At 46.5% G+C, this 15,275-nt stretch overlaps 1 protein-coding gene across 1 annotated transcript in view; it reads right to left on the minus strand.

Annotated features, from left to right (window-relative positions):
• Positions 1-657: 657 nt before the first annotated feature.
• PTPRU (protein tyrosine phosphatase receptor type U) overlaps positions 658-15,275 on the minus strand; it is a 622,411-nt gene continuing 607,793 nt past the window's right edge. The window contains exons 29-30 of the mRNA XM_084815602.1: positions 14,625-14,760; positions 658-840 (exon numbers count right to left, since the gene is read on the minus strand). Of these exons, the coding sequence (XP_084671728.1) occupies positions 778-840; positions 14,625-14,760 (199 nt within the window). The 3' untranslated portion in view covers positions 658-777. The remainder of the gene's footprint in view (positions 841-14,624; positions 14,761-15,275) is intronic.

The raw sequence follows: 15,275 nt of genomic DNA on the forward strand, positions 1-15,275 counted from the left end.
GAGTAGACAGTGTGCTTTTCCCCCATGAGATCACCACCAGGATTCACTCACTGTTGGTGTTTTCCTGCAGGCAGGGCTTCCTGCCCAAGGTTGGGTAGGTAAAAATGCAGAAACTCTCTTTGGAGGCAGGCATTAGTCTGGAAACAAGAAACATACGGTTATAAACAGAGAGTGAAAACTGTACAGGTCCCATTTAAGCATGTTCAGTCCAAACATGGCACAGGATTCCCAAAGAATGATGATTGCAAAGAACTTGTATCATCCCCTTCAGAAAACGTCTTAGCTTTTGGAACACCAGCAAGTCTCATACTGCTTCCTTGAATATCCTGTAGACATTTCAAAAGATGTTGGGATGTTTGCTTCTCCTCCTGGTCTTGGTGGTCTTGGTTCGTCCCAAGGCTGTGGCTGGTATAATCACAGGTAGATCCACCTCTCTGCAAACCAGTGTCCATACACATACAAACGACACGCAGGTACCAAACTCCTGGCCGGTATATACACATCACTGTGTACATGGGATGAGTTTGTGTAGGTTCTGCTCTGCCAGTAGCTAGAGAAGCAGGAGCACAAGGCTAGGAAGAAAAATAAATGTTGGGGATGGATGACATGACACCATATCTTGCTTTTTGATTTTCATTCTTTTCCTTTTTATTTTTTCCCCTTTTGTTTGTCTGTTTTTTCCTCCTCCTTCTTGTTCTTACTCAAGTGTCTGGCTGCAAAATGCATGTTTGGCCCAAACCTGAAACAAACACTTGCCTGTGCGCTCTCGGCAAGATGCTATCTGGTCTCCAGTGACTCCAGGTATTCCAGGGCTAGGTCATAGCAGAAGTGGTACTGTTCCTTTAACGGGAAGGAGAGAGAGAGAGAGAGAGAGAGAGAGAATGTGACTAAGGGCAGGCAAACCTTCTTCCGCCAAACAGGTAGAAGAAGATAAAAGGAAGAAAATCAGCTTTTGGCATCGCAGACCAGCGGCACTGCTAGGCACTTAAAAGATTGAGGGTCCATAGGAAAAAAAACAGCTGCATAAAATCTGCATGAAATTTGCATATGCTTTGTATCTCTGTATATGCAAATTTAGAAATAATTATTAGGATGTATTTAAATGCCACAGGAGGCAAAGACAGCCAATTCATTTCTCATCAAAATCATCTCAAATAAAATAAATTCTTCAGTTCATTTGCACTCTGAGCAAGATCATCCCAAACCAATGGACCAAGTTTTTCTTTTCTTTCTAACCTTAAATGCTGGGGGGGGGGGGGATGGAGGATGTTGAAGCATGTGGAAAGGGAAGAGTGAACTCCTCCCTGCCCAGACACAATCACCCTTGAGAATTGCCCCCTGCATGGCAATTAAGCTGAGAACAACAACAACAGCAACTTCCATTGACATGACTGGACACTCTGTGGAATAGATCCAGGGCCCTGGGGAAAAGATTTGGGGCTGGGCCCCCATGGGCCTGGCAATGCCCCGTTGTGCCTTTGGAAACCCCCTGCATCCCCTGCTTACTGCACCTTTGGCAAACATGAGAAGGGGCCCTACATGTCTACTGACATATTCATGTAAAACTCCTGATGGTCTCATGAAGGATCCAGGTGCTTATGATGGTACGTGTGTAGGGCCCCTTCTTACCCTGGGCAAAAGCACAGCCACCAGATCCAGCTAGTATGCATGGGCCTGGGGAGTGTTGGGGGGGGAGGCCACACCATCTGTGCAGCTCTCTCACATATGCTTTGAATACATGAGAGGGTTGTTTAAACCCCACTACTGAAAATTGTGGGGAGACTCTAGAAATAGTGGAGGATGTGCATGTGTTTCCTAGTCTCGTATATACACATCAAAGAGACAGCGAGGATCCGTAAGTCCTACTAAGGATACTTATGGGTCCAGTTCTGAAACACTGGGCCACACCAACGGTTAGGCCTTATTAAAGTAGATCTATTGAAATAAATGAGACTGAAGTTGACTAAATTAAGTCCCAATCATTTCTATGGCTCTATGCTAAGTAGGCCTAAGACTGGATACTATCTACTATCTTCATAGACAAAAGCTGGGATCAGGTCTAAAATGAGCAGCAAGCCAATGATGATGGCTGTTTCCCATGCAATAATTATGGTGGAAGATACAAAAGAGGACGGGGCTCCCCTTTAATAGCTTCATGCAAGCTATACCTGCTGAAGTTCCCTCTTCGGCACAACAATTCAAGGTGCAGGAGCCCCGTTGTTCTTTTCCAGCTGGCCACCATAGCAATGACTCATGCATGCTCCTGACTCTCATTACTGGCTGGATTCTCTACTTGCAGGTGGGTTTGGTGGGGGGATGATGATCATCATCATCATCATCAACATCATGATTCAATTGTTGTGTTGCATTGACATACTGCATGTTAGCTGTATAGTAGAGTGCATTCAGTGGTGCCTCTGAATACCACTTGCTAGGCAACAACAGCAGGAGAGGGATGTTGTCCTCGTGTCCTGCTTGTAGGCTTTATCAGAGGCATCCATCTGGCCACTGAGGAAGCTGGACAAGACGGGTCTTTGGTCTGAGCCAGCAAGTCTCTACTTAAATTTTTATGTGTGCTTTTGCTGTCAGAAATGAGGGGATGTGTAAGCGCAATCCACCTGCTTGTCAGAAAAGCCTAATCTAAGTCTCAGCCTTTGTTTGGGAATGAAAGAAAATCTTTCTCAGGGATGGAGTAGCTTTTCACAGGTGTTGCAACAAAGTGCTGAAAATAATGAGATCCTGTCTAAGAAGAGTTAAGTGATGGCAGAACGGCTCCAATTAGCTGATCAAGATAAGGTCATGACAACAAAGAGAAGTTTGGTGTTCCAGCTACTTTGGGGTACTTTCAGAAGCTTCCTGGAGGATCCTGTCCAAAGAGGTAATAAATTATTTTTTATTGTAAAATTTCAACAAAACAAAATAAGAAAGAGGAAAAGAATATGTACACAGAGAGAGAGAGAGAGAGATTTGAATATGTATCAATATGTCTGAAGAGGTGATAAGCCTTTTCCTCCAAATCTGATTGATTGATTGCTGCTGCTAGGGAAGGAGAAATGCCTCTGTCCCAATTTTTTAAATGGTATAAATTTGTAGTCTTTGATGAGTGATGGCCAGAGTCCTGAACTAAGGATCGGAAAGAAATTCATTCCATTGGCACTTTACTGCAAATTTACCTGATTTTGCACTTTTGAGCCAATAAATGAACCAAAACTCAGTATCAACCTTCAAAATTTGAACTTCTCTGAATTTTGCAATGGAGTTCTCCATTTTTTTTTAAAGTGTACATCTGGGATAAGTACACAGAAAAAAATATATTAGTGAAAATAATGTTTAAAATGTATTATATCAGGAAAATTGTTTGCAAAAATGTGGCTATTAGCCAAAACTGCATACGAAATGCATGTATTAGGAAAAATGCACACAAAATGTGTACAAAGTTTCAGGTGAACTTAAAAAATAAATCCTCAAAGTTTGAGATGAACCAAATATAAGATTGGGAAAATAAGAAAACAACAAACAACCCCCCCACCCCCGAAACTGACAGTTGTGTCCATCTATATGCTGGACTAGGACTGGAGAAGACCTGAGCTCAAACCCAAGCTTGGGCCCACTGTTATCTCTTAGTCTAACCTACCTTACAGGGTTGTTGTGAGGATAAAATGGAAAAGGGAAGAAACTTGTATGCCACCCTAAGCTAGGAATATTGGATAAATCCATGGGGGGGGGTAGTTCAATGGGTTTTCCTAGGCTAGGTCCCCTAGACTTTGTTTTGGTTCCCACTGAGATGCCCGACTCGATCTGCAGTGAGCTGGGCCAGTTCGGAGATTTTCTGGGAATTTAGTGCTGGGAGGGGGGATTTCTGCAAGTTGTGCAAATTACTGAGGAAGTTGCACAAATTGTGGCCAGATTTGGGCAAGTTATGGCCTACTTTGTAGAAATTATGCAAATTACAGCCAAATTTGTGCAAATTCAGCTGTGATTTACATATATTTGGCTGCAATTCATGTGAATTGCAGAACTTTCCAAGATAAATGTGCCAAAAAAAATCCTGAATTTGGGGAAGACCCCACAGCTTGGCTCATAGATGCAAAGCAAGTTGTACATGCTGCAGAACTCCATCGAGCCGAAACAAGAACCAGATTTTCCAGCGATGGACATCTCTACCCTAAGCTTCCTGGAGGAAGGGCAGGATATAAATGCAATAAACAAATTAATATATTCATACCATCCTTTCCAGTAATTTTACTAGCAAATGGGGCCACAAATTGTTGGGGGGGGCGGGGGGCATTTTCATTCAGCAGTAGCTGGTCCATATCTATTTTGCATGATTAATTCATATGACTGGGGCGTACGTTCCATTGAACCCAGCAGGAGTGTCTTCCAAATAAGCAGGCATACGATTTCTCTGCACAACTTTGATTACACTACAACAGAGGTAAACAGCACCCACAGTTTGCATGTATTGTCAAAAGCAAATTTCAAAAGGGAAAGGAAGTGTACTATGTAAAGAAAGAAATAAGAAACTCGCATGAAAGCTAGAGTGGGAAAGTTGCTCTGCTATTGGGACATTTGGTGAGAGGGAAGGGAATTCAAAGGAGTGTGTGTGTGTGTGTGTGTGTTGTGGGGAAAGGGTTAGGCAACAGCAGAATGCAAGGCAGACCAGGAAGGAAATGCAAGAGGAGCCAAAAAAAATGTTTTAAAGGGGCGTTCTCTGAAGTGGAAAAATGATGCTTCCTTTTAAGAGGTGTTCTTCTTTTATCTATATCCCACCATTGCTCTGATGGATAATTCTCTTGTATTATATAAGCTTCCTACTGGGATGGGATGAGTCTAACATGTATTTCTGTCACACTTGTGGGTTGTATGAACTCGGCCCCAGAGGAGAGAAGGACAAGGATCATGACTGATGTTGTGGGGAAAACTGATCCAGGGCCAGCATTTGGCTGGAAGACAATAAATCAAACATAGAGCAAAGGTATGCTACTGTGTTCATCAGAACAGAGTTCACATCCAGTTTTTCAAGAATGACACCCCCACACACACACATCTCTCCAAAACACCTCCTGTGCATTTTGTACCAAACAAAAACCCTGCAAGAAATTACCACCCAAAGGGCCAAAATGCCTCATTCTCACTGAGTTGAACAATCTGTGTTTGTGTTGTGATTCTTCAGACTTCATCCACATAATGAAACCATCACCATCACCATCTTCCATCCACCTAGAACACTATCTTTGAGGCAGAAAGGTTCTAGCCTTTTCCCTGACATGCTAGATTTTGTATGCAGTGGTGGTGGTGGTGGTTGCATGGAGGAGCATTCCACCACGTCAACTCCCACCTGCGGTCTGAAGTGGTAGGAATAGAGGAAGCTGCCTTCTACCAAGTTAGACCCTTTGTCCATCTAGCCCAGTACCGTTGACATTGACTGGCAGCAACTCTCCAGGGTTTCAGGAGGAGTTTTTCTTGCTCTGCGTAGAGATGCCAGCGATTGGATTTGGGATCTTCTGTGTGCAAAGCAGGGGCTCTGCCACTGAGCTAGGGCTGACTATTCCTTGGCTGACTACCTCATGTGCACAACAGACCAAAGGTTTAGCTTGCCTAGCAATCCAGTTTCCCACAGTGGCCAACCAAATGCCTCTGGGAAGCCGACGGATATCCCCTGGTGGTGATTGGTATTCAATGGTGTATTGCCCCTGACTCTGGTGGTTCTATTTAGCTACCATAGCTAATAGCTCTTGATAGATCTGTCCTCCATGTATTTGTCCAATCTCCTCTTAAACTCATCTGAGGCAGCATCATTACCTCATCTTATGGCAGTGAGCTTTATCAGTCCATTATAGTGAAGAAATACCTTCTCTTGTCTGTCCTGAAACTACTGTCTATCAATTTCATTGGATGACCCCTAGTTCTAGCATTTATTTATTTGTTACATTTATACCACCTTTCCTCCAAGGAGCCCTCTCTTCCTCTTCTCCATGTTATCCTCACAACCACTCTGTGAGGTAGGTTAGGCTGAGAGTTGCCAAACAGCCCAAAGTCACCCCAATGAGCTTCGTGGCTGAGTGGGGACTAGAACCTGGGTCTCCTGAGGCCCAGCCCAACATGCTAACCCCCACACCACACTGGTTTTCTTGTGTGAGTACCATGTACTGGGGGGGGAGAAAAAGAACTCTATTCATTTCCTCCACATTATGCAGAATTTTATAAGCTACTCTCAAGCTTTTCTTTTTAAGGAACCCCTGATCATTTCGATCACCTTTTCTAGGGCTGTACAAGGATTTTTTTCGGACCGCATTTTAAAGTGAATTGACCTGACTTGCCCTTCCATCCAGACTAACAGTCAGATCACTATACAGTTCTCAGCTCAAAGAAATGTACCAAAATGGGTATAAAACTGTGTATTTGGGATTACAATGCATACAAAATATGTATTTTGTGAAAAAAAAGTTTTGATTTTTTTAAACAAAAATCCACAGTTTGATGCAGAAATGGGACAGAAGAACAGTCATATGAATTATTCATGCAAAATAGATATGGACCAGAAATAGACTAAACCATCCATACCCTTTCCCATGCAATAATTATGGTGGAAGATACAAAAGAGGACGGGGCTCCCCTTTAATAGCTTCATGCAAGCTATACCTGCTGAAGTTCCCTCTTCGGCACAACAATTCAAGGTGCAGGAGCCCCGTTGTTCTTTTCCAACTGGCCACCATAGCAATGACTCATGCATGCTCCTGACTCTCATTACTGGCTGGATTCTCTACTTGCAGGTGGGTTTGGTGGGGGGATGATGATGATCATCATCATCATCATCATCAACATCATGATTCAATTGTTGCATTGACATACTGCATGTTAGCTATATAGTAGAGTGCATTCAGTGGTGCCTCTGAAAACAACTTGCTGGGCAACAACAGCAGGAGAGGGATCTTTTCAAGATCCACAACATTCTTCTGGAGATGGGCTAACTCTATTCCAGTTGTGGCTGCATCATAGGTTTGTTTAAAAGCACTACAATATTTGCAGTTTGAACTCAGTGAGAAGAAGGGTTGATCTTTCTATATAAAGGTACAACTATGCTCTTGAGCAGGGGCAAGCAACCTGGTGCCCTTCAGATGTTTTGGGGTACAACTCCCATAATCTTTGGTGCTGGCCATGCTCACTGGGCCTTGTGGGAGTTGTAGTGCCAAAACCCCTGGAGGGCATCAGGTAGCCTACCAGGTTGCCTCGAGTTAAAGAACACAGCTTGGGACGGTGCTCTCAGGAACCTGTTCTTTGGATCATGCAGGAGAGTGCCTTTTGCAGTACTTCTCCCAGTCTTACTGCCCTGCATACAATTTCCACATCCTGTAAGTATGGTTAGTTTAATCCTGAGTAAGGGGGGAGCAGCTAGAATCAGGGGAGCAGAGGATCAGCTGCTGCCTGTATCTAAAAGCTGTGACATCTGCAAGAGAAGGTCTTCCACCAAAACTCCATTTGTGTGTACAATTCCATGGCAGGAGGTAGAATATGACCTTTCAAGAATCCAACTGGTTTGTTGTGGGTCTGGAAAGCAAGAGCAGGTGGACAGCAGAGGGGAAGGGATCAAAGAGAAGTCCACTTCCAGCAAGATTAAAAAACACATAATGCTTTGGGATTAAGGAGGGTGGGGGGGGATTGTTTTTTCCTTATAGCAATATAGAAAACTAACATTTCTGTCACAGAAAGGATGAACACAGGAGCTAGATCCTCCATGGGTGCAGATCAGTGAAGCTCCACTAATAGCAAAGAGGCAAGATCTCATTTACTCCTGTGGTGGATCATTAATCTGAGTCTCAGGAAACAGACTTTGCAGGTTCAACTGAGGTTGGGGAAATTGTGTTCTGGTTGAAAAGACTAGTTTGCATTTGCTAATACCTTGCAATTTAGCCCAATAGGTTGTCCGACTCCGTGCCAGTTACTGACTCTCCTTTTTTATTGCTTTTGCTTAATTCCATCCTCTTTCCACCCCATGTGCTCCAGCTGTGGGATTTCTTTTTTCTCACCCTAATGCAATCACATCTACCTGCAAAAACATTTCATTTTGCAAAGTAGAGAGTTGATTATCCAGACCTTGCGAATGTCGTATTTCCCATCCTCAGGTCTGTTCCTGACATGTCTCCCTCTCTCCTTCCTATTGGCATCTCCTCCCTCTCCTAAACCTTCCTACTGGAATTGAATCTAGAATCACATAGGGATGGGGGAGAATTTCTCCCTGAAACTTTGGGGGGCCGAGTGCCAACGTGTTCGGCCCCCCGAAGTAGTTTCAGGGAGAAATTCTCTGCATCCCCCACCCCCCGCACCCCGCCCGGGACGGGACTTACCTTTCCCGAATGTCCCTCCCAGTGGCGGGTCCCGGCGGCGGTTTGTCAGGTCTTCGACAGGGGCAGAGGCGGCAGCCAGTCTTTCGGCAAGCTGCCACCGCCGCCGTTCCAATAAAAGTAAAAAAAAAACACCAACGCCCCCGTGATAGGCTACATGACGATTAACGTAGCCTATCACGGCTAGATTTGCAAAGTCAGCCATGATAGGCTACGTTAATCGTCACGTAGCCTATCCCGGGGGCGTTTTTTTTTTTAACTTTTTATTTCGCGGCCGGGTGAGGCGAGGCGCCTCCTCCCCGGCCTGAATTTTGGCCGGGCGAGGCGGGAAGCCTCCCCCCTGCCCTGAATTTCGGCCGGGCGAGGCGGGAAGCCTCCCCCCCCGCCTGAACTTCGGGGGGAGCAGCGAAGCGCCCTCCTCCCCACCGCGAAGCAAGCTGCGAGACCAGGTAAGGGGCTTTCGTGCACCCCTAGAATCACATCCCCCTCCTAACTTCACTGCCCCTTTCCTGCAGATGGTGAGCAGGATCTCCATCTTTTACAGATGCATGAATCTCTCAGTTTCACTTTCTCCCCATTTCTAATTTTTCCAATCTTAAATTCATTTCATCCCAAACTTTGAGAGTCGTTAACATGTTGCATGAACATATATACACATAGTTGTGCAAATTTGTTCAAAGACATGTATTTTGCTATGTATTTTTCCGTTATACTAGGGCTGTGCACGCTTTGGCCCAAAGCCCAAACTCCCAAGTCAAAGCAAGGTGCTCCGGGCCATTTTGGTCTACCTCGGAGGCAAGGCAGAGGGGCCCCGAAGCAGTCTGAAGTGAATGGGGTCGCTGCAAAGTGCTTCAGTGCACTTCGGAGTGATCCGGAGGCCCAGCCAGCACTGCTGCTGCCCAGCCCGCAGCTAGGGATGTACGGACTGTGTAAAATCTGCTCCGTCTGCGTTTTGTGGATTGTCAGGTGCCTTTTGTTCCGTCATCCACCCACAGACGGATGCGGATTTTTTTTCGTCATGCAGAAAAATCCGCAGATAATTACGTAAGTATTTACGTATATATTTACATAATTTACCTCAGTACATAACATTTAGCATACTGTCCCCCATTCCATTCAATGTTTCCTCAGCAGAAACGTACGCATTTTTCTATGGATTTAAATGCGTAAATTTCATGGAAGTAAAAAAAAAAAAAATCATCTGAAAGTCCACAGACTCTGCGTGGCCTGCTGGGGTCGCTCTTCAATGGATTCTGCAGGTCAGATTCTGGGAAATCCGAGCTCATTTTAGTTCATCTTGAACTTCTCCGGCATCCCTGCCCACAGCTCCTTACCTGGACACACGCTGGCAGCCATCTTGTTGTTCCAGGGTGGGGGGAGCTGTTTTTAATAGAGTTTCTGGAAATACAGGGAGTTGCCATTTTAAAAATGGCTCCCCCCATTCCCCAGAACAACGAAACAGCTGCTGGCGTATGTCCAGAGGGCCTAGGAGCTGGCAGCGGCTCTCCCGGTGGCAACGGAGGTCGCCCACCTCCGGTCGCTCACTGCAAGCTTCCATTGCTGGCCTCAGTCAAGCCTTCACTGCCTCCTCGTAAGCAACCTGTGAAGGTTTGAGCAGAAGCAGGAGTTGTCCTCCAACTATGTGCCCTCCCCTCCTTGTAAGGAAGGCAGAGAGCACAGTTGGCGGCTGACTCCTGCCCTTGTGCCTGTCAAGCCTGCATGGTCTCCTTCCATGCAAGGAAGGAGATCGTGTAGGTTTGACAAGCAGCTGGTCCCTCCCGCCAATTGCCCATTCTTCTTCCCTCCTGGCAAAGAGAGCAGAACAGGTGGTTGGAGGGTGGGGGCTGAAGGAATGTATGAATGTATGAAACACTCTTGAAGTAATTGGACTATGTCCAGAGTAGGAGGGAAAAGGAACTGAGAATAAAACTGTCAACATCATACTGCCCCTATACAAGTCTATGGTGCAACCCCACTTGGAAGACTGTGTACAGTTCTGCGCAACACCACACCAAAAAAAAAGCTATTGTACAGCTGGAAAAAGTGCAGAAAAGGGCAACTAAAATTATCAAGGGGGTGGAGCATCTCCCCTATGAGAGAAGGTGATGACAGCTGGGATTGTTTAGCTTGGGAAAAAAGGAGTGTAAGGGGAGACATGATAGAGATCTACAAAATTATGTATGTTGTGTGGAGAATGCGGCGACACCGGCAAGGGAGACATCTTTCTCCCTCTCTCAAAATACTAGAACCCAACAGGGTCATCCTCATCCCATGAAGCTGATTGGGGGGAGATTCAGGACAGATAAAAGGAAGGACTTCTTCACACACTGCATAGTTAAAAAATGGAATTTGCTACCACAGGATGTAGTGATGGCCACTAATTTGGATGAAAAGGATATCAATGGATATCAATGGCTACAAGTCTTGATGGCTATGTGCTACCTCCAGTACCAGCGGCAGTGAGCCTATGTACACCAGTTGCTGGGGAACATGGGTAGGAGGGTGCTGTTGTGCTCATGCCATGCCCTGCTTGTGGGTTCCTGGTCATCAGCTAGTTGGCTACTGTGTGAACAGAATGTTGGACTAACTGGACCCTTGGTCTGATCCAGCATGGGTCTTCTTATGTTCTTACGATTCATGGCATAGTATATGATTCCAAGGCCCCTCCCAATTCAGAACCTCAACGCAGGCCAATCCAGACACATTCTGCATAGCCAAGCCATACGGAATGTGTTCATCACTGACCTGATAAAGATGACAGGGTTCCCAGTGGCGGATGGGCTGTGCATTTTATGATCTTGCTTCAAAGTAGTGTGCTTTGCTTCTTTTGCTTTAATTATTCTGTTACTCTTTGTCTCATTAATAAAATCTTTCCTTTACCCATTGGTGTGTTTATGGCATTCTGAAACCTTAAAAGAACCGTTGAAAACTGGCAACTAGGGATGGATAGACTCATCTCCATCTGGGGTGCGGGGGAGCTCAACAAGCAGGGCCCCCCCTCATGTTGCCTGGATCCTTTCGGCAGGCCTCCATGCTCACCTCGCCTGCCGAGCTGCCCGTCCTCCTCACACCAAGAACTCCAGAAGTCAAGCCCTTCTGCTTGACTTCACAAGGGCTTGACGGCCAGAGTCCTCAGAGTGGTGCACCCCCCAAGGGCTCCAGCCCTGTCCTCCTCCTGAGGGCAGGGCTATAGCGCTGGGGTGATGCCAAAGCCCTTCCTGCCTGTACCGATTGTCAAGGGCTTCCCTGAGAGCCAGCAGAGGCATGTTGGGTTCTTGTACGGCCACCCCCAGCACTCTAGCCCTGGCATCTTCTTGAGGAGGCCTGGGCTAGAGCGCTGGGGCACCGTTGAGGCCCCTTCTGCGCATGCCAGCTGCTTAACACTTCCTTGACAGCCTGTGGAGGCAGGACAGGGCCCAGTGCAGTGCACTAGGGATGTAAGAAGAACTCACCCTAGTTCGGGTTCTCCAGGCATTCACCGAAGCAGCGCCCCTGCTCGCATCCCCCCCGAGCCTGCGCTCGAGCCACCCACAAGTTTAGTAAATTCCCCAGTGCTCACCGCAAACCCGTTCAGTGAGTGCCACCATTTTTGTGCCTTTGATTTCTGCGTAAAACAGGAAGTTAAAAAAATGCACATGTTCAAACATGCACAGTTTGGAGCTGGGAAAGCTAAATAAGAACAATATTAGAGGGATTATACCTCTAATATTGTGCATATTTAGCTTCCCCAGCTCCAAACTGCACATATTTGAACATGTGCATTTTTTTAACTTCCTGTTTTACGCAGAAATCAAAGGCGCAAAAATGGCAGTGCTCACCAAACGGGTTCGCATTGAGCACTGAGGAGCGTGAGCGGGCACGAGTGGGGGGCGAACGAGGACAGCGTCTCGGTGGGCACAGTTTGGGGGTCGTGGGCAGGCATTGCTTGATGGAGTCCCGAACCCTGAACTGCACTCACAACATCCCTATGGTGCACCCTCCAGCATTCTAGCCCCTACAGGTTGTCAAGGGCTTCCCTGACAGCCAGTGGAGGCAGGACAAGTCCTCAGCAGCGCTCCCAGCCATTTGCTGAGCTCTGGGGCACTTGGCAGCTGGGTGTCACGGTAGAAACTGAGCCCATAGAGCCCTAAAGCAGTTCTGATTCTGAGGAAGAGCAACAACCCATGGGAGAGGAGCTCGCTCATCGCTCACAGGCACAGCGGCAGGGAGAGATTCCTCCTGCCTGCATCCCTGAGAGAGATAGTGACCCTGGCAGTGAGAGAGCGGGGGATGGGATCTTGCTGGACGCTTGGCGCAGAGAGCAGCGCCAGATGGAGGGTGCCGAGAGGAGGCGCTCTGCCCACTTGGCGCTAAAACAATGGTCGCGTCTCGAGGACCTACGGGTAAGAGGGAGGACCTCTTCATAGCCCATAAGTTCAGAGGTTTCCTGCCCTTCTCCTTCAAACGGGGACCAACTGCCTTACCTGAAGCTTAGGCTACTCTGCTAACTACCCCGGTGCAGTTCCTTGCTTAGTCGCTGGTGATTAGCCTCTGAAAGAGTCATTACGTTGTAAAGGAATAAAGCCTTGGAAAGAATCCTCTTCATCTGTGTTTTGAGTTGGCTATTGGAGGGGACTGTAAGAGGCAGCTAGGGTGCTCCTGACACTGGGTCTATCAGGGCCTCATGGCTCGGCGAGCGGGGTCCAGGAGGCCAGATGGGGGGGGGAGTCCATATTCAGTACATGAATATCCCCCCTTTCTTCAATCTTGGAACTGAAGGCGACATGCTGGTGGTTGCCCATCCAGCTGCTGCCAGGTCCCAAACCTGCTTAGCTTCAACAAGCTGCCAGCATCATGTGCCCTCTGATCATGCCCTCAGACCAAGGAGCCCTCTCTACACAATGACATGTCATAACGTAGCTGCCACCACCAATGCTAAGTCCTGCCACAAACTATTGGTCCCATTTTAACTCCCCCCCCCCGAAAACACTGCTTCCTTGATTTTGCCACCTGTGACTGGGGTACTGTAATGGGCAGAGGGGGTATTTCCACTCAGCCCTGGTACTAGGGGTACCCTCACAAAACCCTCCAGAACCTACTCATCCTATGTCTAACATACTTAAGAACATAAGAAGAGCCCTGCTGAATCAGAACAGAAGCTTATCTAATCCAGCATTCTGTCCACTAGACACCTGAGTATTGTTATCTTTATTTGGAGGCGGGGCATGATTACAGGTGTTTCCTTTCTTGTGACCTTGCATATATGGGCTATTCATGGCCCCATTTTGCATATACACGAATGTGCACATTTTCACAACTGCGCTTATTCATGTATACAGAAAATGGGGCTGTAAATGGCCAATATATGCAAGAGTACAGGCGAGCAAACACCTGTAACTTGTGTATATGGGCGATTCGCTGCTCATTTTGCGTATGCACAAATATGGATATTTTGTGATTACCATTTTTGTTTTCAAAAAATGGCGATCACAGAGCCAGGTGAGTGCAGGCACCTTGACGAGCAGCAGGGAGAACCCGGACAGGGGAGTGCCTGCCCACCCCTACCTATTATCACTAGGGATGCTGCAGAAATCTGCAACAGATTCGAATGAGTTTGGATTTCTATGAATCTGGCATGGATTCCACAGCAGACCAGCTTCCTCTGACTCACACAGGTTCTGCAGTTACAAAACTGGGTTTTGTAACTTTAAGGGGAAAATTCACACTTCTGCTAATGTTCATCCGTGTTAATGTGCATGTGTGCAAGTAGAACAAAATTCTCATACATCCCTAAAAAAGAAAAAGAAAAATCCAATTCCATCAATGAGCAGATGATGGAATCACCTGACATTCCATGAAACCCAGACAGAATGGATTTAATAAAATCCATGCATCCCTAATCATTACACACCACTTCAACCTCCTGCCAGTTAAAAGCAGGTAGGCCAGGCATTTCATTCTTGGTCAAGACTAGGATACTAACCCAGCATAAGGAAAGGCCTGTTGGATCAGAGCAAAGGTCCATCTATTTCACCATCCTGTTTTTGCCAGTGAGAAGGCTAAAAGTAGCCCTCTCCAAAAGTTGCTTGTATTCAGTGGCAATATTGCCCTTGAATACACTGGTTCTACAGCCACTAATAGGAGTATCCTCCATGCATTTCTCTAACCCCCCTTTACAAGCCATCTAACCTTAAGAGCTATTGCCATGTTTTGTGGTAGACAGTTCCAAATTTCCAAGCACATTTCCATAAAACCATGACGGTGTTTGAAGGCACAGGCAAACGAATATTGCTCGCCACTTACAAATGTCTCCACCATATTTGGCTTGTAGTTACGGAGAGTCTTTGCAGCAAAGAAAACATCCACCAGTTTGTGACACTTGATCATCTCCAAGATCATGGTGCAGGCACAGAAAGTGCCACTCCGGCCACCCCCATTCCTGCAGGAGAAATAAAATGTGTGGATACAGTCAGCACACATAAGTAGTCCACTGAGAATAACATGGCAACAATCTCCCATTTAACCCAGGAGTGGGGAGGACAGAGGGAAACAAGCAAATTCGGGTACCAATTCTTTCATACTCTAATGGGGATAACCTTGGGATAACCTTAGAGAGATGAAATGAAGGTTTTGATTGGCCCACTTCACAAGGAATAGAATCACAGAATCAGAGCATTGGAAGGGGCCATTTAATCTATCAAGTCCAACCCCCCTGCTCAGTGCAGGAATCCAGTTTAAAGCATCCCTGGCAGATGGGAATAGATCAGAAGTGTTTAAATCTCTTTCAGCCTAAAGACTGCATTCAATTTCGAAGAAACTCTCAGGAGCCACATTCCTGTGGTGGACAGGGCCAAAGGCTAAAGGGGTAAGGTCCCAAGACATGGTCTGAAGGCAGATGAGGCAGCCACTTTGCTGGAGCTAAGCAGGTCTGGGTCTGGTTAGTGCTTGGAGGGG

Source organism: Heloderma suspectum, chromosome 10 (genome assembly GCF_057233095.1).
Source record: "Heloderma suspectum isolate Gila_16-S chromosome 10, 16-S_ref, whole genome shotgun sequence".
Classification (NCBI taxonomy): Eukaryota; Metazoa; Chordata; class Lepidosauria; order Squamata; family Helodermatidae; genus Heloderma; species Heloderma suspectum.